Source organism: Gopherus flavomarginatus, chromosome 10, assembly GCF_025201925.1.
Source record: "Gopherus flavomarginatus isolate rGopFla2 chromosome 10, rGopFla2.mat.asm, whole genome shotgun sequence".
In the NCBI taxonomy this organism is placed as follows: Eukaryota; Metazoa; Chordata; order Testudines; family Testudinidae; genus Gopherus; species Gopherus flavomarginatus.
In genome coordinates, this window is record NC_066626.1 from 40,945,695 (window position 1) to 40,972,764 (window position 27,070).

At 41.3% G+C, this 27,070-nt stretch overlaps 2 protein-coding genes across 3 annotated transcripts in view; one reads left to right on the forward strand and one right to left on the reverse strand.

The window, feature by feature from the left end:
- Positions 1-27,070, reverse strand: part of MAP3K20 (mitogen-activated protein kinase kinase kinase 20) — a 564,831-nt gene that overhangs the window by 58,082 nt on the left and 479,679 nt on the right. The window lies entirely within an intron of this gene.
- The window catches only part of SP3 (Sp3 transcription factor), a 32,018-nt gene continuing 5,061 nt past the window's right edge, over positions 114-27,070 (forward strand). The window contains exons 1-5 of one of the 2 annotated variants that reach the window (XM_050969010.1): positions 114-540; positions 837-961; positions 1,136-1,243; positions 14,747-16,109; positions 25,469-25,661. In XM_050969010.1, coding sequence (XP_050824967.1) covers positions 534-540; positions 837-961; positions 1,136-1,243; positions 14,747-16,109; positions 25,469-25,661 — 1,796 coding nt within the window. In that variant the 5' untranslated portion in view covers positions 114-533. Of the gene's footprint in view, positions 541-836; positions 962-1,135; positions 1,244-2,896; positions 3,069-14,746; positions 16,110-25,468; positions 25,662-27,070 lie in introns of those variants that run through there. The other variant, XM_050969011.1, reaches the window with a different exon arrangement.

The following is a 27,070-nucleotide window of genomic DNA, read 5'->3' on the forward strand; positions in this document are numbered from 1 at the left end:
GATCGCTGCCCGCAGGCTACCCCAGAAAAATCCCCCTGAGCGGCCTTGGGCGCCGAGCGCTACCGGGGCCCGTGCGGGCTGAGGGCCCAGCCGCCGACAGCTCTCCGAGGAGCCCGCTCATTGTTTCTCACACAAACCCAGGCAAACAGGAAGACACCTCGGCATGCCCCCCCCGCCTTAGCAGAAGAGCGACAGGAGGGGCGGCCAGTGAGAGTGTCGGTACTGGCGCAGCGCAGCCAATGGGAGCCTGCGAGAGGGGGTAGGCGGGAGTTCCGGACTGGCAGGCGGGCGGGCGGTGGTGGTGTCGGCCGGGCCCCCTCTCCCGCTGCAAGCCCCACCTTTCGGCTTTCCCGCACCGTCAATCAAAATAGGAAAAAAAACCCGGAGTGGGCTCGGGCCGCCGCCGCCGCTTCAGCCCGTGAGCACAATAAGCATGTCCCCGGCGGCAGCCGCCTAGCCCCAGCCGGCGGGGCCTGTGTGCGAGCCAGCCAGCCAGCCTGCCTCCCGCCCAGCCAGCCGCTCGCACTCACACCATGACCGGTACGTACGTACAGAGCGAGCCGCCAGCGGGGCTCCCTGCCGCTCCTGGTCCGGCCCTGCGCTCCCCTCCGGCCCTGGCGCGTCTGCGTGTGAGCGAGGCGAGAGCGACACTGAGAGCAGCAGGAGGAGCAGGGGGAGGAGGGAGAAGAGGGGCAGGGGCAGCAGCGCGGGGAGGAGGAGGAGGAGGAGGAGGGCTCCGTGCGGGAGGGCGGGGGGAGCGCTGGGGTTAGGGGGGAAGGGAGGGGGTGATCTCTCCCGTCAGTGACTCTCCCCTCCCCCTCCCCGCTCGCCCGCAGCTCCCGAGAAGCCCGTGAAACAAGAGGAAATGGCTGCCTTAGACGTGGACAGCAGCAGCCACAGCGACTATCTCCAGCACGGCAACGGCGCTGCCTCGGCCTCCGCCGGGGCGGCCGCCCCCCAGGTAAGCGCAGGCCCGGCCGGGCCCCCTCCCTTCCCCCCGGGTGACACGTTGGGAGCGAGCGCGGGAGCCGGTGCCGCCGCTTCCTGTGTGCGAGTCTGAGGACGGGAGCCCGAGCCGCTGCCCCGCACTAACCGCCACCCACTTTCTCTCTTTGAACCCGCCCACTGTGGGTAGGACGCTCAGCCGTCACCGCTCGCTCTCTTGGCGGCCACCTGCAGCAAGATCGGCCCGCCGTCGCCGGAGGAGGATGAGGCCGCCGCCGCCGCTCACTCTGCCGGAGCGGTGAGTGCCCGCCCCGCCGCGCTCGCACGGCCTGCCGGGGGGAGAGACCGCGCAGCCAGCCCGCCCGCCTGGGGGGAGGGACGGGACACACGGCACTGCCCGCCCGGGGGAGGGACGATGGCAGGGCCGACCTGCCAAGCGAGGGGTCCCCAGGCTCCGCTGCCTCTCTCGGAGGAGCTGGACTCCCTGGGGGAGGCGGGAGGGTAACTACCCCGCCTCGCCTCTGACAGCGGCGCGTTCTCCTACTTTAAACGGGGGGAGGCGGGAAATCCAACCCCCACCCCTGAGACCAGCACAATCCCGCCCTCTCCTCCCCACAAAACAGAGAGGAATCTCCCCTACACCTGATCACAGCCAACTTCTTCTGGAGCTGTCAGCTTGGAACCCTTCAGCGAACAATACGACAAAATGAAGGCTGGCTGAAAGGGAGGATGCAGTTTCAGACTAAAATGGCTGTGTAGAAATGATCAGAGCACTGGAAACTAGCTGCCTATAGGAGCACATCTCCTAGGTGCAGTTATTATGCACTCTGAATTATAGACCAAGTTTCTACTCTTATCTCTGTGATGCTGCTTGTTCTGAAAAGAGTCTTGATGACCTTGGAACCCCAAATGTTGAGCTGGATCTAGTTGTAGACTAGAAAGGTATCCCCATAACACCTTCTGCTGTTTAACCATCTAAATAACAGGATGCTGGTGGAGACTTTATAGGGTTTTTTGTTGTTTTGTTTTTTAAATTGGTCAAATCAAATTAGTGAATTGAGTGTCTTTTTGATTAAGTTTTCTGATTTTTTTGTGTATAGTCAGAAATATCTGCTTCAGAAGTTGTACATTCTAAATTGACATGACATCTATTACCATAGGTAAGGAGAGTTACTCAGGACTGGCATTGATGTAACATAAATATTAGTGTGTTAAAGTACATCATTCTAGTCAGTAGGGAACAATACACACTAGATGAGTAAATGGGTTTGCTAGGCTTTTAAAAGGCTTGGTTCCAATACATTAATGCTATCAAGATTTTATTAAATTATCTAAACATTAATGAGTTATTTTCTGATAGTTTGGTGTTTTCATGTCTACATTTCAAAAGCCCACAAATATTATTTCCATTTTAAACAAGGAGAAACTGAGTCAGAGCAGGTCCCCAAGGTCACACGTAGGTCTCCTGCAGGTCCCCAAGTAGGTCAATGGCTGAACTAGGAATAGATCAAAATTCTCCTAGTCCTTTGGCCTGTTCACTCCTAAATGCTTTTCTCCATCTTAATAGCCTCTTTTAACTATAAATTAGTTTGCAGCATGATCTATTATACAGGACTTGATTTTTAAAGGTTTTTAGGTTGCTAAGTATCCTTAAAAATCTAATTGGTAGTTTCAGATATATACAGTGCTTTGCAACAGAACTGCCATAAAGATAGATGTAGGAAATAGGATGGTGCTAATACAGCTCTTCTCCATCTGTATATTTTAACAAGTCTGTCACTACTTTGCCTCTTTGGAGAGGGGAAATTTTGTGAGATGGGGTGGTATTTGTACAGTGCTTGCTCATTGGGACCTTTGGTATACTTTCACAGTGGTCTTTAGCTATTTCCCTTTTTATGTGCATTTTTTAATTTTTGTTTTTCTAGCTTTCCTGACAAGATCCACCAAATTACGAGAGACTAAAGCCTTGATCTGAAACACAAAATGTGCACACTTAAAGTATTTTCCAAGTTTGCAGACAGACCATCCCATCATTTGGCACCAAAGTTTTCAATTTAGGAGAGATGGGGAAAGGAGCTGAGTTTGATTTCTACTTCCTTTTGGATGACCAAATAGTAGCAGAGGTCATAGTTATTGCTTTTTCTTAATGTGCATCTGGCCAGGAGTTTGTGATCATTACCTAAGTTTTGTATTGGCATTTATGCTGCCTTCATCTCTAGATTGAACTTCTGCAATGGGTTCTGTGTGGGACTACACCATAAATCCATTCAAAAGCTGAATCAAATGTAGAATGAGGCAGCTCACTTGTTAAGTGGAGTATTTCACCATGTGCATATCACACCAGCGCTTTGTGATCTACCTGTTGGTTTCTGTATTGGGTTTATGTTGTTTGGGTTTTTGACATAGAAAGTCCTGAATAGTCTGTGACTTGGTTACCCAAAAATCTTTCGCCCTATGCCATACAGCTGCAACTGTGGTTAGCTGAGACACTTGAGTTGGAACCCCTTCCATATGAGAGCTGCTGGCAAGGTCTACGAGGACCTCTTTTGTTTGAGTTAAATGATTCTCTATCTGGTACAAAACAGCCCAGATTTTTTTGGCCTTCCTGGCACACTGCAAAGGCTGTCTTCCCTTTCTTGGGAATGTTAGGTGTGGGAAACCTTGATGTAGTTCCTGACATCACTTTACACACTTGTTTAACTTTAAGCATCTAAGTAGTCCCAATGAAGTCACTGTACTACGTGGAGCTTGAAGATGAGCATGTGCTTGAGTGTTGGCAGGGGTATTGCCTTGGTTTAACAATCATTTTTTGTTGAATTATAGTTTTATAGTATAATGGTTTGTTTTTGTTCTGCAATGGTTTTGATATTTTTTATTTGATGGCAAGAGTGCATAGAGTCCTGAATAGTTTCTTTAGCTTTGCTTGTTGGGATTTAAATAAGCATTGGTAGAGAAATTAGGGGGTTAGGGAAGGTGAGAAGAAAGGAAAAACAAAGTTGGGGAGGAGAGAGAAGGAAAAGAAGAAACTGATGCTTGGACTCTGAAAGAGGTACAATAAGTCCTTGTGTCAACTAGAAGAGTTGCACACGTAACAAAATCGGTTTTAAATCTTATCAAGTTAAACCAATGCAAACCCCTCATGTAGACACACTTTAACTGTTAACCTTCAGGCAAAGTTTAAACTGGTTTAAGTGTGTATACATTAGGAGTTTGCACTGGTTTAACTAGATAAGTCAATTTTAAGTCTGGTTGCACTGGTGCAACTCTTGTAGCATAAATAGTGAACGTAAGAATGGGCATACTGGGTCAGACCAATGGTCTATCTAGCCCAGCATCCTGTCTTGACGCTGGCCAATGTCGTGCTTCAGAGGGAGTGAACAGAACAGGCAATCACTGAGTGATCCATACCCTGTCATTCACTTCCAGCTTCTGGCAAACAGAAGGGACACATCCCTGCCCATCCTGGCTAGTAGCCATTGATGGACCTATCCTTCATGAATGTACCTACTTCTGTTTTGAACCCTGTTACAATTTTGGCCTTCACAACATCCCCGGCAAAGTGTCCCACAGGTTGACACTGCGTTAGATCAGGGGTCTCAACCTTTTTTTTTTTCTGAGCCTCCCCAGTATGCTATAAAAACTTGATGGCCCAGCTGTGCCACAACAACTGTTTTTCTGCATATAAAAGCCAGGGATGGCATTAGGCGGTAGCAAGGAGGGCAACTGCCCAGGGCCCCATGCCAAGGAAGCATTGCGAACCTAAGTTGCTCAGGCTTTGGCTTCAGCACTGGGTGGTGGGCTCAAGGTCCTGGGCTGCAGTCCCATTCAGTGGGGCTTCAGCTTTCTGCCCTGAGCCCTAGTGAGCCTACTGCTTGGCGGACCCACTGAAACTTACTTGCATCCCCTGCCAGAGGTCCACAGGCCCCTGGTTGAGAATCATTGCGTTAGATAGTAGTGGAGGGAAAGGAAGCCAGTAAGGTATGGAGGACTGGGCAAATGGCATTTGGCCAGTAAATTGAATCTCTGTAGTTGGACCAATATTAGTTGATAAAGAGTCTAACTTGGCAAATATTGGTCAGTTGTTTCTATGTTCATTCAATCCTAAGGTACGCTTCAAAAAAGTATCAGTAGAAAGTTGACAGTGGTAAACAATATGAATCATATTGAATGTATTCTGTCAAATTGCAGGGAAACATACCTTTTAGTGGGGTCTAGCGGCATGGGCTAGTATGCTGAGTTCTTGAGCTGGTTGCTGTTGGGTAAACTTTTCAATTCCTGGTTATTTTTAGGCATTTCTGTTAATCATCATTTAAGTGCATCTTAAATTAACTCTTCTTGCGCCAGTGAGATAGAAGAGCATTAACATTCCCATTTTACAGATGGGGAATCTGAGGCATAGAGATTTTCTCTCTTTGGCCTTGTCTACACTAGGAAAATCAATTAGTGATATGCTTTCCCCCATGAAATGAGTGTGTCTGCGCTACCCACTATAATTGTCATAAGGTTTGTCCCTGTGTCTGCATTAGAGCTGCCTTACACTAATTTCCAGTGAGGAGGCTGTCATTTTTGTGCACCTCAAATGACGAACAGGTTTGCCAACTTAAAATCCCCCTATGCCTCCTTGCCATACCCCATCCTCCCAGCTGCTACCTCCTGTAAAATGTGCAGTTGGCCTCCTGCCCAACAAATGCCTCCTGGGCATGTCTGGAGGAGGATTTTTAGAACGGCGTGGGTAATATGGGAATTAAGGAAATATGCTAGGAGGCAGAGTGGGTACTCAGCTGGGGGAAATAAAATGCTGGCTGGCTGAGAGATTTGTCAGTTCTGACAATGGTCAAATGGTGGGAGCTCTGAGAGTTGACTGCCCCATTTGTGGTTGTGAACTGCATTTGCTGCACTGATTCAAGTGATACTAGTTCTTCCTTCTACAAACTTTCGAGGTAGGTTACCCTGATGCTTCCCAGCAATGCTTTTCCATGTGTTAAAGGGTAAAAAGTTGGTATAACTTCTGTGATGTAGACAAGGCCTCTGTTTTACATTCCTTTGACAAAGTAGGGTGACAGTGTCTTCCTGAAAAACAGTAGACTGACTAGGTTAAGGTTACTATGGCATAGGCTGATCCATAGAACTAGCCATCAATGCTTTATGCCATCTGAAAACCTAGATGCATTAAATTCTAACTGAAATGACATGTTTAAAATCATGTTAGAATGAATTCAGGAAGGAGGACTGGGAGAGAAAATCAAAATAGTGATTGAAATGAGAGGATTTTAAGGTTCTATATTTTGCAACCTAACAAGAAATGTGTGCTTTATACCATTGGAAAGGTGAAAGTTGCTCTTTTACAATTCTATAAATAATTCACTTCTCTCCCAGATGGTGTGCGAGAAATCATATATTAAAATGCTCATTGGTTCCTTGTTCTGGTAGTGTTTTCTTGGTACTTGCTCAGAACTAAGTGTAGCAGTCCTGGAGCTTCAGCTAGTGTAACTTTAATTCCCTTTCTTTTAAAGGTGACCTGCCAAAGAGTAAGTCTTGTTGCTTCTTTTGATTTTTAAGATGTTTACAGAAGGTTTGAAAGATTTTCTGTTTTTTATTAAATATATAAACATCAAGAGCATTAAGACAGGTCTTCTCTTGCAGTATTGAAGCACTAGTGGGGAGGTACGAGATGTGTATGTGAGTTCTTCATACCTGAAATGAAGAGTTAATGCTTTTGAATCTTTTTAACAAAAGAATTCAAAAGGATTCTGCTGTCAACCTTACACCGTCTATTGTAGGGGTTAGGTTGACGTAACTATGTCACACTAGAGGTGAAATTTTTCACAGCCCTGAGTTAACATAGCTAGGTAAGTTTTAAGTGGAGACCAGGCCTTAGCTTAAATGGACTTCAGTGTCTAGTGTTTGAATAAATAAATAAACATTAATAAGCCTCCTAGCCTGCCCTATATCTCAAAGAAACAAACAACTCTGCCTTTTTTTATCTCTACAGATGACCTTTAAAGGAGATTGTCCACTAGAATTAAGTCTTCTTAAACATAGTGTATAAAATTGGAATTTCCTTCTTAAAAATAAATAAATTTCAAACATCAGAGGGGTAACCGTGTTATTTTGGATCTGCATGCATCCGACGAAGTGGGTATTTATCCACGAAAGCTCATGCTTCAAAACGTCTGTTAGTCTATAAGGTGCCACAGGATTCTTTGCTGCTTTTATAAATTTCAAACAATTCAAGATGGAATTTGTCCTTTTAAAATCTTAAACTGGATACACCGCTCACTTGTTTCAGTGCATTTTATGGGGAAAAATGAGCATTAGGATGAGTTAAGTGACCCTTCTTGGTCATTTATATATGATTTTAAACATTTAGGGTATTATCTTGATTGATTTTTCTCATCCTCATTTTCCTGCCCAGCACTTACAACACTGCAGGGAGCAGGGCCAGTGGGGGCAAAAGTAGCTGCAGCAGAAGACTGGCCTGGCTGGAGTGGGGGCTGCAGCAGAGAAAGGATCTCCCATCCAAGGAGAGACTCCATAGCTTTAATGAGGAATGCTTCTCTGGGCAGCCCACATAAGTGGAGATGTATAGGTAGGGAGAGGAGATTACCACCAAGGATCTCAGAGCAGTTAAGGGGATAAGGGTGAAACACGTCAACCTCTCCACCACACAGAACTGCCCAAGACAGTTGGGAGAGTCTAGAATCAGCATATGATGCTTGTTTACCCTCCTCCACTGGAAGCTGGAGCAACCTTGGAATTAGGAGGGAAAACAGTGTTGGTTACTGGCCCTAAGTGTTCTGCTTCTGCTGCCATCGCTTTGCTGAGATCTGCTAGTGGCCCCACTGTGCTACACCTCGCACCCTGTCAAAGGGCCACTGATAGTGTAGTGCAGTGGTTCTCAAACTTCATTGAATTGTGACTACCTTCTGACAACAAAAATTACTACGTGACCCCAGGAGGGGGGAACGAAGGCGGAGCCCTATCACCCCAGATGAGTGGGGAGGGCAAAGCTGAAGCCCAGGGGCCTCTGCCCTGGGCAGGAGACATGTAACCTTAGCCCTGGGTGGTGGGATTTGGGTTTGAGCTTCAGCACTGGGCGGTGGGGCTTGGGCTTCAGACTTGCTGGGGCCCAGGACCAACACCAGCCTTGGTGACACCATTAAAATGGGGTTGTGATCCACTTTGGGGTCCCAAACCACAGTTTGAGAACCCTTGGTGTAGTGGGATGGCTTCTGGACAGAGCTACCAGCAAGTGCTCAGAGCCATGCTTGCTGTCTAGCCCCACTACGTTTGCTGAAGTTCATGCATGTGTGCGCCCCTGTTGTTGTAGCTTTCATATGGGAGGGAGGGTGTTATTCCATCAGCCCTTCTCCCACAATTGTGCTAGGTTAGCTCTTGGGGATAGAGGGTCCTCCTCTAAACTTGTGCACCACCACCCGCCATTTGACTTAGGGTTGCTGCAGCCTCTCTTTTTCAAAAAAAAAAAAAAAAAATTAGTCATCCTGACCATGATTCTTATAAGAAGGGACTTCAGTAATGAGAGCCTCATCTTGGTGGAGAGCACCTTTCTGTAACAAGTAGATAAAATAAATAATCAAAAGACCGAGCAGGCAGCAGACATAACACGTCTCCCTCCTGCAGCACGTGAAACATTGATAACACCCAAAGGACACTGACCTTTTCGGGTGGGTTTACCATTTGGTTCTTCCTCCTCTGTCACTTTCTCCCTGGCTGCGGCTTTTGCTCCCTCTCATTTCTGTTCTTCATTTCACTTCCTGGTGCTCAACTTAAAGACTTGCCAGCTTCCTCTTAACTTCCCTTATGTCCTGTTCCCTTCTTGGGTGAAGTGGGTTCTGCTGCAGACACTGCACTTTCCGCAGACCCTTGTCCCTCCCTCTCTCTCAACTGACATGGAATCTTTGGGTGCCGACATTCTGCACCTTCCCTTCTGAAAGGGCAACCCCCAAAGTATTCTGCTTGCTGCGTAGCCGTTGATAGAGAGGACCACCGTTGCCTGAACTCTGTTCAATATAGCTCAGATATTGTTAAGAGCTTGAAGGCAAACAGTGCGTTATTTAGGTTTGAACCTTTGAGCTCAATAGTAGTCTTAGTCTAAATTAGACATTGCTTCTTTTAGGTCAGTGGTAGGATTTGTAATTATTAATATAGCTTAGTCCCTGCCCAGCGTGGGAACACAATAGGAGCTGTTACCTCTAGAAGAGATGACAAGGTACAGTTCCAAGAACTGCTGTACCAACTCTTTGGTTTGTAAGAAAAGGGCAGAACAGTAAAGTTTATTGTGATAGGAATAGCAGAGGGCCAGTCAAGGCTGGGGAAAACTTTCAAACATCCAGCTCCACCATGGAAGCTCAATCTGCTGTTCTGATATTAGCAAATTGGGATAGTAGCCAGAAGCTCCTTTTTCTGCCCCCTCTACTCATAGTTCACATTGTAGTTGGTGATAGAGCCAGCTGCAGGAGCAACACACTTGGCTAGCAGATGTTTCAAGGAAGCATCTGCTAGCCAACCACACACGATATATGGCAGGGTTGCTTCAAAGCCCCCTTCCTGGGGATCCTCATTTGCTCTAGAGTGTCAACAGTAGACCTTGTTAGTGTGTGTGTAGAGGGGAGGGGGGTGTTGAAAGCCAAAACACTTGAAGAGAGGGAAAGGATTCCAGGGGACTTCAGAAATTTGGGGAGCTTCTTGTACAAGGCAGGTGTGTGCTCCCAGCATAAGGAGAAGGACAAAAGCCACTGGACATGGTAAGGGGAAAAGATAGGTGTTTGGGGCATGACACTTCTATATTGCATAGGAGGTGGGTCTGGTTTGAATTAGTGCTGGAGGAGAGATTTTCATGTATAGGTACACTACCGCTTACTAAACTAATCCCTCTTTGTAGCCTTGGCAAGTATGGTAGAACCTCAGAGTTATGAACACCAGAATTATGATCTGACTGATCAACATACCTCATTTGGAACTGGAAGTATGCAGTCAGGCAGTAGCAGAGACAACAACAACAAAAGCAAATACAGTACAATACTATGTTAAACATAAACTGCTAAAATAAAGGGAAGTTTTTATAAAAAGATTTGACAGGGTAAAGAAACTATTTGTTTCACTTAAATTAAGATGGTTAAAAGTAGCATTTTTCTTCAGCATAGTAAGGGTTCAAAGCTGTATTAAGTGAGCGTTCAGTTGTAAGCTTTTGAAAGAACAACTTATTGTTTTGTTCAGAGTTAGAAGTCATGAACATCCTCCATTCCCGAGCTGTTTGAAATTCTGAGGTGCTGTTCCATATGCAACTTTCTCGTTGACTTATTTAGACCGCTAAATTAGGGTTTGCTGTTGTTTTTGTTGTTTGTTCTTTGCCTTGCATTTCCAACAGATAATAAAAGTGAATAATAGAGTGATTATTTTTTAATTAATAAAGAACATTATTATTAATGCTTCTCTTGCCACAGAGATTTGCCCACAATTTTTTTTCAGTTCTTCCTATATTGTTTACTGCACCTTTGGCTGGAATAGATACTGTCTCTACATCTTGATAGTCGTCTGTTTTTAGAATAATCATCTGTATATTTTTCACAGCATTTCAGCAACCAGGGATTCTCTTAAAATGATAATAGAAATTTATGGGGCTAACTAGATAGTGGAGGAGAGCTGTGTTCACGTGATATGACTGTTAGGGGAGGGTGGTGCATTGCATTGCTTGGCAGAAATTCTTCTAGTCTCTTAAGTAGTGATGTTGAAAGACAGGAGGAGGTTAAATCTTGTCCATTTGGCAGAAAGGATTGTATCTAATGCAGAAAAAACTGTAAAAGGTTAAAGGTGGGTAGGGAAGTCTGAATATTGGATCTTCCTTTTTTTCCTCCCTGCTCCCTAAAGCCTTAAAATCATAGAGAGGGTTTGCTTCTGGGAATAGTAGATATGCTTTTTCGTGGAAACTTCCAAGTAGTTCCTAGTGTTTCTACTAAGGACAAAAATACAAGTTTGATTTTTATGTAAAAAGTTATTCTCTAAAATTGACATTGCAAGGCAGTTTAGGTAAAAAATGTAGGTTTCATTATTGGGTAGGAGGCTTACAAAATCAAATAAAACTATTTCTACTAGGGCTGTCAATTAATAGCGATTGACTCAAAACAAATTAACTTGATTGAAAAATCTCTGTTAATCGTAGTTTTAATCGCACTGTTAATAGGATACCAAATTAAATTTATTATAAATATTTTGGATGTTTTTTACATTTTTAAATATGTTGATCGCCATTACAACACAATACAAAATGTGCAGTGCTCACTTTATATTATTTTTATTACAAATATTTGCACTGTAAAAAATAAAAGAAATAGCATTTTTCAATTCACTTCATACAAGTACTGTAGTGCAGTCTCTTTATTGTGAAAGTGCAACTTACAAATGTAGAAATTTTTTTGTTACATAACTGCACTAAAAAATAAAACAATGTAAAACTTCAGCGCCTACAAGTCCACTCAGTACTAATTCTTGTTCAGCCAATTGCTAAGACAAACAAGTTTTATTGATATTTACAGGAGATAATGCTGCCTGCTTCTTATTAACAATGTCACCTGAAAGTGAGAACAGGTGTTTACATGGCACTTTTGTAGCCGGCGTTGCAAGATATTTACGTGCCAGATATGCTAAACAGTCATACGCCCCTTCATGCTTCAGCCACCGTTCCAGAGGAAATGCTTCCATGCTAATGATACTCATTTAAAAAAAAAATATGTTAATTAAATTTGTGACTGAACTCCTTGGGGAGAATTGTATGTCTCCTGCTCCATGGTTTTACCTTCATTCTACCATATACACCTCTACCCCGATATAACACTGTCCTCGGGAGCCAAAAAATCTTACCACGTTATAGGTGAAACCGCATTATATTGAACTTGCTTTGTCCAGCCAGAGTGTGCACACCCTCCCCCCGGAGCGCTGCTTTACTGCGTTATATCCGAATTCGTGTTATATCGGGTCGCATTATATCGGGGTAGAGGTGTATTTCATATTATGGCAGTCTTGGGTGATGACCCAGCATGTGGTGGTCGATTTAAGAACACTTTCATTGCAGATTTGACAAAACCCAAAGAAGGTACCATATGAGATGTCTAAAAATAGCTATAGCACTCAGCCCAAGGTTTAAGAATCAGAAGTGCTGTCCAAAATCTGACAGCATGTTCTACATTTCGTCCCTCTCAGAAGTTTTAAAAGAGCAACACACCAATTCAGAAACTACAGAACTTGAACCACCAAAAAAGAAAATCAACCTTCTGTTGGTGGCATCTGACTTAGAGGATGAAAATGAACACGTGTCAGTCTACACTGCTTTGGATGTTATTGAGCGGAATCCATCATCAGCATGGATGCATGTCCTCTGGAAAGGTGTTCGAAACATGAAGTGGCATACAAATGTTTGGCATATCTTGCACGTAAATACCTTGCCATGCTGGCTATAACAGTGCCATGCAATCACCTATTCTCACTTTCAGGTGACTTATAGACTCTAGGACTGGAAGGGACCTCGAGAGGTCATCGAGTCCAGTCCCCTGCCCTCATGGCAGGACCAAATACTGTCTAGACCAACCCTGATAGACATTTATCTAACCTACTCTTAAATATCTCCAGAGATGGAGATTCCACAACTTCCCTAGGCAATCTATTCCAGTGTTTAACTACCCTGACAGTTAGGAACTTTTTCCTAATGTCCAACCTAAATCTCCCTTGCTGCAGTTTAAGCCCATTGCTTCTTGTTCTATCATTGGAGGCTAAGGTGAACAAGTTTTCTCCCTCCTCCTGATGACACCCTTTTAGATACCTGAAAACTGCTATCATGTCCCCTCTCAGTCTTCTCTTTTCCAAACTAAACAAACCCAATTCCTTCAGCCTTCCTTCATAGGTCATGTTCTCAAGACCTTTAATCATTCTCGTTGCTCTTCTCTGGACCCTCTCCAATTTCTCCACATCTTTCTTGAAATGCGGTGCCCAGAACTGGACACAATACTCCAGTTGAGGCCTAACCAGCGCAGAGTAAAGCGGAAGAATGACTTCTCGTGTCTTGTTTACAACACACCTGTTAATGCATCCCAGAATCACGTTTGCTTTTTTTGCAACAGTATCACACTGTTGACTCATATTAAGCTTGTGGTCCACTATGACCCCTAGATCTCTTTCTGCCATACTCCTTCCTAGACAGTCTCCTCCCATTCTGTATGTGTGAAACTGATTGTTCCTTCCTAAGTGGAGCACTTTGCATTTATCTTTATTGAACTTCATCCTGTTTACCTCAGACCATTTCTCCAACTTGTCCAGATCATTTTGAATTTTGACCCTGTCCTCCAAAGCAGTTGCAATCCCTCCCAGTTTGGATCGTCCGCAAACTTAATAAGCGTACTTTCTATGCCAACATCTAAATCGTTGATGAAGATATTGAACAGAACCGGTCCCAAAACAGAACCCTGCGGAACCCCACTTGTTATACCTTTCCAGCAGGATTGGGAGCCATTAACAACTACTCTCTGAGTACGGTTATCCAGCCAGTTATGCACCCACCTTATAGTAGCCCCATCTAAATTGTACTTTCCTAGCTTATCTATAAGAATATCATGCAAGACTGTATCAAATGCCTTACTAAAGTCTAGGTATATCATATCCACTGCTGCTCCCTTATCCACAAGGCTCGTTATCCTATCAAAGAACGCTATCAGATTAGTTTGACACGATTTGTTCTTTTCATAAATAAGAAGTAGGCAGCATTATTGCTGGTAAATTTAAACAAATTTATTTGTCTTGGCGATTGGCTGAACAAGAAGTAGGCTCTGAAGTTTTACATTGTTTTATTTTTCAGTGCAGTTAAGTTTAAAAAAAAATTTCTACATTTGTAACTTGCACTTTTATGATAGAGATTGCATTATAGTACTTGTATGAGGTGAATTGAAAAATACTATTTCCTTTGTTTATATTTTAAAGTGCAAATATTTGTAATAAATATAAGGTGAGCACTGTATACTTTGATTTCAATTGCAACACAAAATACAATGTATTTGAAAATGTAGAAATCATCAAATATTTAAATAAGTGGTGTTCTATTGTTGTTTAACAGTGCAATTAATTTTTTTAATCATTTGACAGCCCTGTTTTCTATTAAAGAAAAAATTAAGTGAAAAGATAAGCATTGCCCTGCAGTGCTTGCATCTAAACAGTCTGTTGCTGCTGGTATGGGAATCAGAAAGTGAAACTGACCAAAAGAGATCAGAATAGTTTCATTATTCAAGATGAGCAAGCTGAAAAACATCAACAGCATAAATAATGAAAAGTAAACTAGCATTTAAGTAATTACATTAATCTACCGTACTGGTAATAGCACAGGTAAGGAGGAATTTGAGTATATGATTTTTAAACTAATAAGATATGTTTTAACTATAGGGATTCAAATGAATACACACACATGTAAGCTTTATGAATGTTAACTTGAATTCTTAATATTGCATTTTGAAAAAGCTCTATTATTTTGTTTCTAATGATAGAGTAATTTATGTAGTCTTTTCATTTGTAGGACTTGATTTTGGTAGGACTTGGTATATTTAGGCACTTGCTGACTTACAAAGGTGTATATTTTGAAGTTCTGAATCAGCTACTTCTGTTCATGTGGGTTACATTGCATGTATGTCAGTAGCATACCAGCCTCTGGTACAATATAGTATTGAATGTAATGCATGCTTGTTTTAGCATATATGATCTGTATATCATATTTCAAATGTTTTTTCCTTTTTTTGTTTTTGCTCAGACAGGGGATTTGTCTTCTGTACAATTAGCAGGAACTCCAAATAGATGGGAGGTTTTGTCTGCAGCTCCTACCACTATAAAGGATGAAGCTGGTAATATAGTACAGATTCCAGGTGCTGCCACAGTAACTTCAAGTGGACAGTATGTCCTTCCCATTCAGAGTTTGCAAAATCAACAAATATTTTCTGTTGCACCAGGATCAGATTCATCAAATGGTACAGTGTCTAATGTACAATATCAAGTAATACCCCAGATCCAGACGGCTGATGGTCAGCAGGTTCAGCTTGGCTTTGCAACCTCTTCTGATAATGGTGGTATAAATCAAGAAACTGGTCAAATTCAGATCATTCCTGGTTCTAATCAAACCATAATTGCCTCTGGAACACCTTCAGCTAATATTCAGAATCTCTTATCACAGACTGGTCAAGTTCAGGTGCAGGGAGTTGCAATTGGTGGTTCTTCCTTTCCTGGCCAAGCACAAGTAGTTGCTAATGTCCCTCTTGGACTTCCAGGAAATATTACTTTTGTACCCATCAATAGTGTTGATCTAGATTCTCTGGGACTCAACAGTGGTTCTCAAACCATGACTGCAGGCATTAATGCAGATGGACATTTGATAAATACTGGACAGGCCATGGATAGTTCAGACACTTCTGAAAGGACTGGTGAACAAGTTTCTCCTGAAATTACAGAAACTACCACTGATAATGACTTATTTGTGCCAACATCATCGTCATCACAACTGCCTGTTACCATAGACAGTACAAGTATATTGGAACAAAATGCAAACAGCTTGACCACAAATAGTGGGCAAGTACACAGTTCTGACCTTCAGGGAAATTACATCCAGACATCAGTCTCTGATGAGACACAGGCTCAGAATATTCAGGTCTCCACAGCACAGCCTATTGTACAACACATACAACTTCAGGAGTCTCAGCAACCAACCAGTCAAGCCCAAATTGTACAAGGTATTGCGCAGCAGACAATCCATGGTGTGCAAGCAAGTCAAGGTATATCGCAACAGGCTCTACAAAATCTTCAGCTGCAGCTCAATCCTGGAACTTTTTTAATTCAGGCACAAACAGTGACTCCTTCTGGGCAGATCACTTGGCAGACATTTCAAGTGCAAGGTGTCCAAAACTTGCAAAACTTGCAGATTCAGAATGCACCTGGTCAACAAATAACTCTAACACCTGTGCAGACTCTTACTCTTGGTCAAGTTGCAGCAGGTGGGGCCTTGACTTCAACTCCAGTTAGTCTGAGTACTGCTCAATTGCCAAATCTGCAAACAGTTACAGTAAACTCTATAGATTCTGCTGGTATTCAGCTGCATCCAGGAGAAAATGCTGACAGTCCTGCAGGTATTTATCTTACTCTTTTTGTGAAAAATGGCTTTTTTTCTTTTTAACTGTATGTAGTTTGTTGAACAGTGATAATCATAACTACATTGTTTTGCTGAGGATGCATACAAAATACAGTTAGCTGATCAAGCTATACTAATACTTTGAACAGCTGATTCACAAGATACTATTGTTGAAGAAAGTAGTCAAATATACTCTCTAAAATGTAAATTACTGTGATTTTTCAACTATTCAAATTAAAGTAGTCAACATTAGCACCTTCTAAAATGGTGTCTCTATGCTTCTAAGTTTTCTGAAGCAGAGGACCTCTCTTCTAAATTGCGGTATATCTGATTATCAGATTCCCAGGGCAGCAGTGCCATTACCTTATCTCCCTCTTAGCAGAGACCCTCATCATATAGTCTGTCAAGTTTTATAAGAAAAGTCCAAATGCTTCTGAGGATACCACCCCTACTTCTCTGGAAATGTTCATGGACCCCAAGGTGTCATGTATCAGAGATTGAGAACCTCTGCCATTATTGATCTACCATTTTGTTGATCTTGTTTCCTAACAATTTAATTTGAACAAAACTATGGTCACAGAACTTGTACAAGTAGAAGTGAAACAAATGCACAAACATCTACATGGTAGCTAAGTTTAAGAATGAGTGACTTTACTTTCTAGTACAACTTGTTTGTACAATGTTTATTATACATACCACTTATAAGTTTATTATAACTTACCCCTTGTAAGTTATAAACTGCTAACTGCTTGTAAGATAATGCTTGTAGATATCAAAAGTTAGAATCATAGAGTATCAGGGTTGGAAGGGACCTCAGGAGGTCATCTAGTCCAACCCCGTGCTCAAAGCATGTTTGACATTTATCTCCATAGGTAAGATAAGAATTGTAATTATTTCAGAAAAATGTCTTTCCAACAATGAATTAAAAATCCAAACTTGAAGACCATTTACTCTTAGCCTATGTGATTTAAGATAATCATGTTAATTAAGGCTGTGATTCAGCATGGTTCTTAAGCACACATGTTAACTTTTAAGAGCATGAAGAGGTCCAATTAAATCAATTGGACTTCTCATGGGCTTAAAGGTAAATGTATGCTTAAGTTCTATGCTGAATCAGGGCCCAAGTGTCAAAGACCTGGTAGCTTTGGGCTTGAATGGTTATTACTATTGTGTATCCAGCAATTTTGCTTTCCATTCAGAATCCAAAATTTCATTCTAAGATAATAAACCATCATGCTTTCTTCTAATTCTTTTCCTTGTGAAGATGGCCTCAGATTCATGTGCTGTTGCACCATTAAGTTAATAAGGAAAATTGTGTAGACCAACAATAGCCAAGTAAAATATAGCCTCCATCCATGATCTTATATTACACAGAAATATAAATTTATATCAGGGATCAGAACTGCTTTATTTCTGTAAAGTTTTAAATTTGGTACAGAATCATGTAGACTTTGCTGATGCTTCTGGAATAGTACTAGAAACATGATCCTGGGTGAGAGAGAAGAGATGAGAAGGGAAAGCATACAGAAACCAAAAGAGAAAAGTATGTACATAAGGAGTGAAAAATGAAGACTGTCATCGTATAGTGTCAGTTAGTTTGGCCCCTTGCTTTCTGGGCCATTTCTGGAGGGGAATGGCTTGCATCACAAAGTTTGAATGCCTTCTGAATGGCTGCAGGGACAACCCATCAAGCCTTCCCTGACGGAGTATTTCTGCTATGGCCAGGTAAGGGAGGTAGTAAAAGGGGCAATGTGGACAAAGTTCGCAGAAATAGTGGATTATGGGAGAAGGAAATTGTATGTAAACCAGTGGATCAGCAAAATTTGATTATAAATGAGAATGAGTGAAGATTATAGTTGAGGATTTTGCTGTCTTTCTGATAATGGTAAATGGGTTAGTACTTTTTTTGTTGTTTTTTTTCCCAAGTCCCTTCCCTAAACTTTTTGGGAACTTAATCTATCCCTCCTGCACATATCACACCACTCCTTTCCCCCAAAATCACAAATACAAAAATTTAAATCCATGTTATTTGGTGTATATCTCCACAGAAACTTCTACCATAGTTTCTTCAAACCAGTAGAATCAGATTGAATATTCACCTCCAATGTTTCAGATTTACTGCACAGATCTGATATTCTGTATTAAAATGGCTAAACCCTGTCTCCATTCACCACAGCCTTCTACTGCTGTAGTATAGTGTTCCATTTCTCCCTTTTTATTTATAACTCTCTGTAGCTTTTGCAATATCCTTGATTTCCTCTATTTTAGAGGATATGCATATAAAATAAGTATGGGGAATAATCACTAGGATTGGAGAAGAAATTATGCTTTTCAGGCCTGAAAAAAGGAGGAAAAAAAGCTTCTTGGTTTTTTGTTTTTTTTAAATGAAAGAAGAGATGAGAGAATAATAGAACAAGAGAAGGTAAATCAGTAAGATACATGTGACAGGTTATTTTATTTTGGGCTGTTGGAAGGATCCCTCTACCACATATGAGGAGGATTGCAAAATTTTAAGGTGAGGTGAGGGGAAAGGTTTTCTTTGCATTTCTTTATTTTACTAGACCTACTGAAGAACTAAAGCTCCTCCTTTCACAGAAGGCATAATTAGGTTGTATTCCGCTTATACTCTTTAAAGTTTTCCCTTTGGGCTTGATAGCCCCAGGAAAAATAAAAACTGCTTATGCTTTGTCTCAGTCTGGAAGTATGTAGGTCAGTTAGAATTTGGTACCTTTAACCTTGATCTTACCGTTAAGAGGTGCTCTTCTTTACCTTGGTTTCAAAGTAATCTGAAGAGGACATCTTTACTGCTGAGAGATTTAGTCCGCATCATACAAAAATGCCTCATGAGTAAACAAAGCAGAGAATCAAAAGGAAAAACAGTCAGGGACTGCAAAATAAGTCTAGTGAGTAAGGGACCATTTGTCACTTTATTTGAAAAATAGGTTGTTACTGCTTTTAGTTTTAACAGTGTGTACAATACCTTACATATATGCAGAACCTTCCATTATACCGAATCAATTCTGAAGGAAAGTGTTCATCTTAAATTAGTTAACATTCACTTTTGGGATGTTTACAAGAGCTCATGTTACCTCCTGTTATGCTTGTTGTTGTCAGGAGTGGGGAAAAGCGATTAGTAGACAGTCACATCTGAAGCTATCTAGATCTGAGGAGTGCAGAACAAAGTACAGCAAATTTTCAATATGTCAAATAAGTATTTTGCTAACCTAGGTTCTGGGTTCAGTTCCTGATGCTCTCACTAGAAATTAACCATAAGGAAAGATCTCTAGCAGCTTTCTCCTTTTACCTGCACTTATCAGTGACGTATTGCATACCTGCTGTAAAAACAAGAGGCTAGGTGCACATGACTCGTATTTGAAGACTACATTACTGCTTAGCTGTCCCCCCAAAATATTCAGTTGCAGTCACATAATATAATTTCTCCTTATCCAAATGTAGACTTTAAGTTGTTACATTGCTTTTGGAGACACTTAAACTAAAAAAAAAATAAAAAAGGACAATGTATGTTAGCTCCTCTGAAGACAGTTCTTTAGATAATTGATGAGTTGCATAGAATCTAATTTTAAAGGCTTCTCAAATTAGTTTATTGTAAACTATTGAATCCTACTTAAGGGTGGGTTACTCCCCATAGCAAATATAACTTGATCAGTTCTGATCAGGGTTTCTTCATTAGAAGCTGAATTTAGTTTTATGATGGTACTTTTGGTTCCCAAAAGTAATGTGGAGAAAACTGATAAAGCAGTTGGAATAGTAGTGGCTCTAGCCAAGGGAATGTGCACATTTGGGTTGATATTGCACATCTGTCAGGTTCAGCTTATATTTAAAAAAAAAAAACACAACCAGAAGTGAAGGTCTATAAACATTTTGCTGACTCTCTCCAAATATAATTCCAGCTATAATTCCAAAGTAAATTATATAATGTAAAGCTTGTTTAATTTAAGATCTGTTGAGGAAGGAGTTCTCCTCTCAGTCCCAGTCCTTTTTCTCCCAACAGTGTCTTCCTGTAGATCTGTTAACACAGCTGCTCAGGGAATTAAGTACCTGCTGCCAGTGAAGCTCATTATCATTCATACCTGATAATCAACTCATGCTGGTTATTAGAGAGCAGGAGAGGTGGTATGTTCATGAAGGAGATTTAATCCTATCCAGGACAGAGCCTTAGGTCCTTATCACACTGACATAAATGTAGCCAAATCTAGTAATTTTAAATTTGGCCTTAAAAGGGCCAAATAGTTTTCTGGATAAATACTTGCCCAAGTGACAAACTTCAATATCTTGCTAGGTATCTTTCACCTCCAAAATAACTACACCACAGTATTAATATAAAACTTTTCTGGCATCTTTCTTGCATACACTGGCTGAAACAAATAAAAGGTTGAGGGCTAACATATGAAATGTGGTTTTCAAAAAACCAAAAATTTTAACATCTTGGTAATGACTAAAGAACAGAATACACACATTTGTAGCCCTCAAGTTAGTTCTCAGAAAACTTTAGTAATTCTGGTGAAATACCGTGAACCATTGTTTATAAAGGAACTGTCAGTATGAATTTTTGAACTTGACTAATTTCACAGCAGTTTTGTGTATGGGCCTTAAATCAGCAATGCCAAACATGCTTAGGCCTTTCTGTTTATGCTCCTGCTTGCTGCCTATTAAGTTTTACTTTCAGCTTTGCTGCTGCTATTACTAAGAGCCACCTTGGCAAGTTAGAGCTTGTTCCAGGGGCCTCTGGTTTTCTTGGGTTAGTTCCCCACATCAGTAATACTTAGAACAGTGATGTGGAGCTTGATCCTCACCTTTACCACTCACTTATTCCTTGGTGCAAGCCTCCAGGTTGGGTGTTCGTTTTTTTAGGGCAGTTGTATAATACTTTTTAAGCAGGCCTCCATTCACTCACATCCCAGCACCAGTAGGACTGTTTGATGGTCATCAAGACAATCACTTGAGGATGAGAGAGTGGCTATGTACCTTACAGTAACTGGTTCTTTGAGGTGTGTTTTCCATATAGATTCTATGACCTGTCCTCCATCCCTGCTGATCAGAGCCCTTCCCCTATGGAATTTTTAAGGGGAACAAACTGAGTGTGAGTTGTGGCCATCCCACTTTTTTTGCCTTCAGTTTTGGGGCAGAGTGTGCGTACATGGCATAGGTAGGGCTCAGTGGACACCGCTATTCAAAAAAATCTGATCTCGCCTGCGCACCAAGAGTGGAATCTGCATTGATAACTGATCTCGAAGAACCATAATTACTATATGGTAAGTATTCTTTGCCACATGATATGTATTGTGATATTGACTTAAGCTTTATTAAGACTATTTTTAAATGACTGACTGATGAAGCAATACATGTGATCCTTTAAAACAGGTATTGTGTGGCACGCTTTGCAAGAATGGTTTTAACTGCATTTTTGCTGATCTTGATGATTGATATAGTACTTTAATACTCATTACTTTAATTGTGAAATGAAAGACTGCCTACCAAGATCTGAGTTTAGCGTTTTGGGTTTCTATTCTCCACGCAGCGACTGATGTTAATAAATTAAGGCCTGATTTAAAGCCAGCTAAAGAGAATGGTAGACTTTCCATTGAGTTCAGTGGGCATTGGATCAGGCCCTGAAGTATTGCAGGAGTGATATACCCTAAAATTCCTTCCATTGGTTTAGAATTTAATGTTGTAGGAGAAATACATAACCTTGAACAGAGGTCTTGGCAGGAAAATCAATGTGGAAATGACTTAAACCTGCTTTGTTTAAAAGAATCTGCGCTGTGACTCTAATAGTCCAGGAAGAGGGGTGCTAAGATCATTTTAGGCCACCTTTGCCCCATTCTGATGATGGGCTGCTTCAGAGGCCTGAGTAACCCGTGGTGTAATTTAAGCAGCTCTAAAAGGCCTTTTGAGTTATGGCAATATGTCATCAGCTGCCAATGGGCAGCAGTGGTTCCTGGAATCTGGTTCCACCAACTCCTCTAAGACTGACTATGCTGGTATTTGCAACAGGGTCTTCAGAAGGCAGCCAGGTTCCATAGTTGGGGGGTAATTTTCCACCAGTTGTGTTTGGGGCTTTTAGAGTGCCTTTATTTCACTGAGTGCTTCAGCCTCAAACTGGGTGGAGTTGAAGCAAAAGGATCGGTTTACCAAATAAGGGGTTTTGCCTAACTTATTATAGGCAAAAATTCTGCTTGAACCTGATTATAGGCTTTCCTGATCATCAGCAAGTTGATGTAGTTTTCAGCAGGGATTCCTGAAAGATGACCCCTGTTAAGCACTGACCCCATAACTGCCACATGCATAGGGAGTTCCTGTTCTGAAGAGTTTAGTCTGAGACACAGAAGACTACTGCTATTGGGAGACTTGGAGGAGAAAGTTAGTTTAGATTAGCACAAAGAAAAATCTCACCCAAGAAATCTGACTCTTGCCTAATATGATTCAGCAGTTTCTTCCCATCGAGAAGTATAAGTAAGGAAAGCTATGACATTCAGAGGAGCTGTATTACACACACAGATGTGGATGACATTTCTGCATTGCAGAAAGAGAGGGAGACTGAATCATAGAGGCCTGACATCCTATAAGAGGACAACGTGGTGCCTGTTGTCTTGCTTATTTAAGAAGCTCTCAGACTTTCAGAGGGACCCAGCTATATAGAATGAGTTAATGGGAAATTCAAGTTGAATGTCTGCACTCTTAAGACCTCTCTATGACTTAACTGTGATATCCATGAGGAAGTTGACTTAGGTATACCAGAGGGCCATTGCAGAATCTATATGGTGTCTGAGAACCATAATTCTACCTCTCTGGTGGGAGACTTGTAAAGCTTAACTGAGTAGGTAGACTGGATGATTTGGTGTCTGGGGAAGAGGCTGCATTTGTGTTAATATTTGCAATTATACAGCTCATCAAATCCAGTGATGCTTTCTGAAAGCATTTGTGGATGGATGGATTGTATCAATGGTGTGGGAGTATCCCCTCCCCTACAGTAATGGGGAGCTCACCTGAAGTAAGGACTGAAGTGACCAGATTAATTCTTAAATAGTTTAATAATAATGCTGTATAAATAGATGTACTCAAGCTGAAACCGTAAAGTAGACAGGTTTTTCCTCTCAGTACTTTGTGGGGTTTAAGATCGTGTCTGTGACAGTACTGGGGAAAAGCATCAGATCCAGCACTCTAATCACAGTAATTTCAGGTAAATGCCCCTGGCACACTTACATAAGGGAACTGTGCCAATTTTGATAGCCTTTAACTCTTTCCAGCCTATCACTTCATTAACTCAGAAGGTACAAAGGCATAGGAAGAAAACAAAGGGAGGAGAGAGAAAGTGAAAGAAGTGTGGGCCAGTAGAGCTAAGGCCACAAGAAGGCTCTCCCTTGCTGGGCTCGGGAGCCTTAGAGCCCCAGGATACTGTTAATGGTGCTGCACAATCTCTAAAAGTCGTAGGAACAAACTTTTAAAATAAATCACTGGATGCTTTACCTGAAGAAAGTCTCTGCATAGTTTGTCTGGAAAGAGGCAGGAATGGAGCACGCCCCTGCCACGGTGTCCCAGATATTGGCAGGATCAGAAGCAGCAACTGTCTCCTTAGTGGACTGGAAGATAAAGAGTTTGATTAGAATTCAAATGTTTAACAACCCTTTATAGACAGATTATCATTGATAACCTTTCAGCTGTGCTAAAAGACCCGATCTTGATGGTTATATTAAAAGGTCTAATGTAGCTGCATTGTGGAAAGTAGATTGCTGATTTGCTCATCTTAACAGTGAGGAGGCTGGTTTGAGGAGCTAGCTTGTACCCATGCTTTTATAAAAGCCTTGGTTCTGAGACACGCTACTTTTAGGCAGAATTACCAAGAAATTAGTAAGTGAGCAGAATTTCATTCCTATATTTTTTCTGTACTGCTGGACAGGTTCAACAGACTTTGAAAACCACAGATATCTTTGCAGTAGTATCAGTTGACAGTCCTGCAGGCAGGAAAGGAAGATAAACGAAAAATTAGTGGAATGAAACTCTCAATTTCTCATTTTTTAAAAAATAATGCAAGAGTATACTAATTTAAATCCAGTTGAGGTAGAACAGAAATGGGAATTCAAGAGAGAAGGGCCAGAGCCTTTTGTCTTAATTCTAGTCCAGTCTGACTGACCCTTTTGCAGGGGTGAAAATAACTTAAAAGGACTTATGGGTATGCCAGAGTCCTGAGCGGGGGCGTGGCCTCAGCCGGAAGAGGCGGGGCCTGTCAAGCTTTAAAAGCCTTTAAATCATGCCAGAGCTACGAGCTGCAGGGGCAGCAAACAATACTGAAATACTTGTTTTGACTTGAGTTTCTAGGGGTTTTGTTTTGTTTTAGCTACTTTTGTAAATTTAAATGCCAAGATGATACAATAAATTATTGCACGTTCATGAGAACTGTTTTGTTTTTTCCCTGGTGTCCTTAGCACTTTCCGAAATTCCCTTTGGAGGGAGTTCTGCAAGACAGTGCTTAAATATAGCTGTTAATTTAAAGAAACTAGAACTTTGTGTTACAGGTTTATTTTTAATAAAACCTAACTGAAAAGGTCTTCAAATGCAGAAAATTGTTACCCTGAAAAAGTTTTCCCCTGTTCCTCACTCACCTGCCGCTACTCAGGTTCAGGTTTGTGCAGTTTCTTTCTTGTACATATTGAAATTACAAACACAGTCCTAATACTACTTTAAACTCCATTTTCTGATGTACATGTTCAGGGTGGTGTTTTCTCTTGTAGAAGCTCTGAACTTGGGTCTCATGGTTTATAAAACAAACACTGAATCTTTCAGTTTACCTGTAAAATGTGTCATCTTAAAATTACAAATACATGCACTCAGATAATGTAACATCCTTAGTAGTTTTCTATTTATTTTTCCAGTATTTTAATTTACCTTTTACCATTCACAAAGTTTCTGAATAAGTATAGTATTAACATTTTTTAACTTTAGGTTTTGTCTGCATGGGAAAGCTTTTTTTAAACTGATTTAGTTAAAGGCTGTGCAAACCTCTGTAAGGACTCCACTCTCTGAGCCCCAACCAAAAGAAATGGTCCTGGTGGCCTTCTCTAGTAAGAACAGTTCAAACTTTAAGTTTTAGACATATTTTAGTTTTGGCTTCCTTTTTGAAATTTAAAGTTAAATACACTTTTTAAATAAGGAAAAGGCTACAAGGGCACAGCAGTAATGTCAGTATGCACTAAAAACTGTTGACTTCAGAATGACACGTAGTGCTCTTTGCAGTAGAGATTTCATCGTTATGGTTTGCTTCTCTGTTTAATGGGCTACTTACGGATCTTCTCTGTTTAATGGGCTACTTACGAATCTATATTTTGTTCTTTTCCTTAGATATTAGGATTAAAGAAGAGGAGCCTGATCCAGAAGAGTGGCAGCTCAGTGGTGATTCTACACTGAATACCAATGATCTATCACATTTGAGAGTACAGGTGGTAGACGAGGAAGGGGACCAAACACATCAAGAAGGAAAAAGATTGCGACGAGTTGCTTGCACCTGTCCCAACTGTAAAGAAGGTGGTGGGAGGTATGCTAATAATTAGAGTCCGTATCATACTTGGTATGCGGAAAACAAATAATGAGAAAAAATAAGAAACTCAATTATGAACTTCTTGACTGTAGCTTTTGGAGATCTTCAGGCAGTAAAACATCTCCAGCTCTTGTTTTGTGTTTTATGGGGAAGGGTCAGAATCTACACTGTAGTGAGTCAAGTTTTACTCTATTGAATTGTCCTACTGAAATGAATGGGACTATTTAACATGGGTATAGGTTGGCAGAACAAGGCCCTAAATAATACAAAAGTCTGAGTTTTCTGTATATGCAGATTGGCTTCCTGCCATATCTCAATTTTCAAGGATTTGATTAAGTCCTGTGTTTGTGTATTTTGTGATTGATTAAATAAAGGCTTTGTCTCCTATAGTGAAGGGAATGGTACAAAAACCTGAGACGGCCTGGATTTTTTTCTTTTTGTCACATTTTTACTCTTTAGAGACCTATTGTGTTTTGACATATTTTCAGTAAAGGATTTTGTTATGGGTGTCAGAAACTGGAGGAGGGAGGGAGAAGACATTGTTGCCTTTCTGAAATGGAAATATCTAGGATAGCATTATTGTATTTGAAACTATTGTATATTGGAAAATTGCCTTTGTACTAGAATTTTCATGTCCATTTTGGCAACCTTATGTAGGTAACCATTTTAAATGAGCACCTCGTCTATTTTAAAATCAAATATAAACTTTTTGGTTCTGTTTTGAGGACGTATTGACATCCTACGGTTCTACAAACCTGTTACTGTCTAAGGATTGTGAGAGGCTAGCTAAGTCTGGCTGCCCCTGTTGCTTCCACATTTTCTCTGTTGGTTTGTTGATGTGCTTGCAAGGAAAGTACCTAAAACAGACAGCTGAAGTATTTCCTGGCAAAATGATACAGTAGAACTTAATTATGAGCAGAGCTGTTAGCAGTGTTTATAGTTAAAGTAGCTTCAACACTTTGTATTATAAAACTCTATTTTCAGTTGCTTATAACTTTGCTGGACTCTAACCATTTGGGCTGAAGTTTTCTATCCCTGGTGTCTGCCGCAGGCTGCCTTTTTTTTTTTTTTTTTAAAGTTTCAGTAGAACTGGTTCAGTAGTTTCTGATAACTTAATTAAATTACAATATGTTGATTTTCCAACCTTAAACTTATATCTGTTTCACTGAGAAACTTTAGCACCTCCATGCTTTGGAGTTGGGACTTGAAATTCGGCAAGGGGGTTGCCTTGTTGCCAGTGATGTGCATTTTTTAGTCCCCCCGCCCCCCCGTGAAAATCTCAGATTTGGACAAATAAGCTTCTGGAAAATCAGAATTAGCACATGCTCAGTAAAGGTTTGATATAGGCTGGCAGCTAAATTCTCTGAAGATTTCTTCTGCAACGGTCATGCTCCTGTATGCCAACT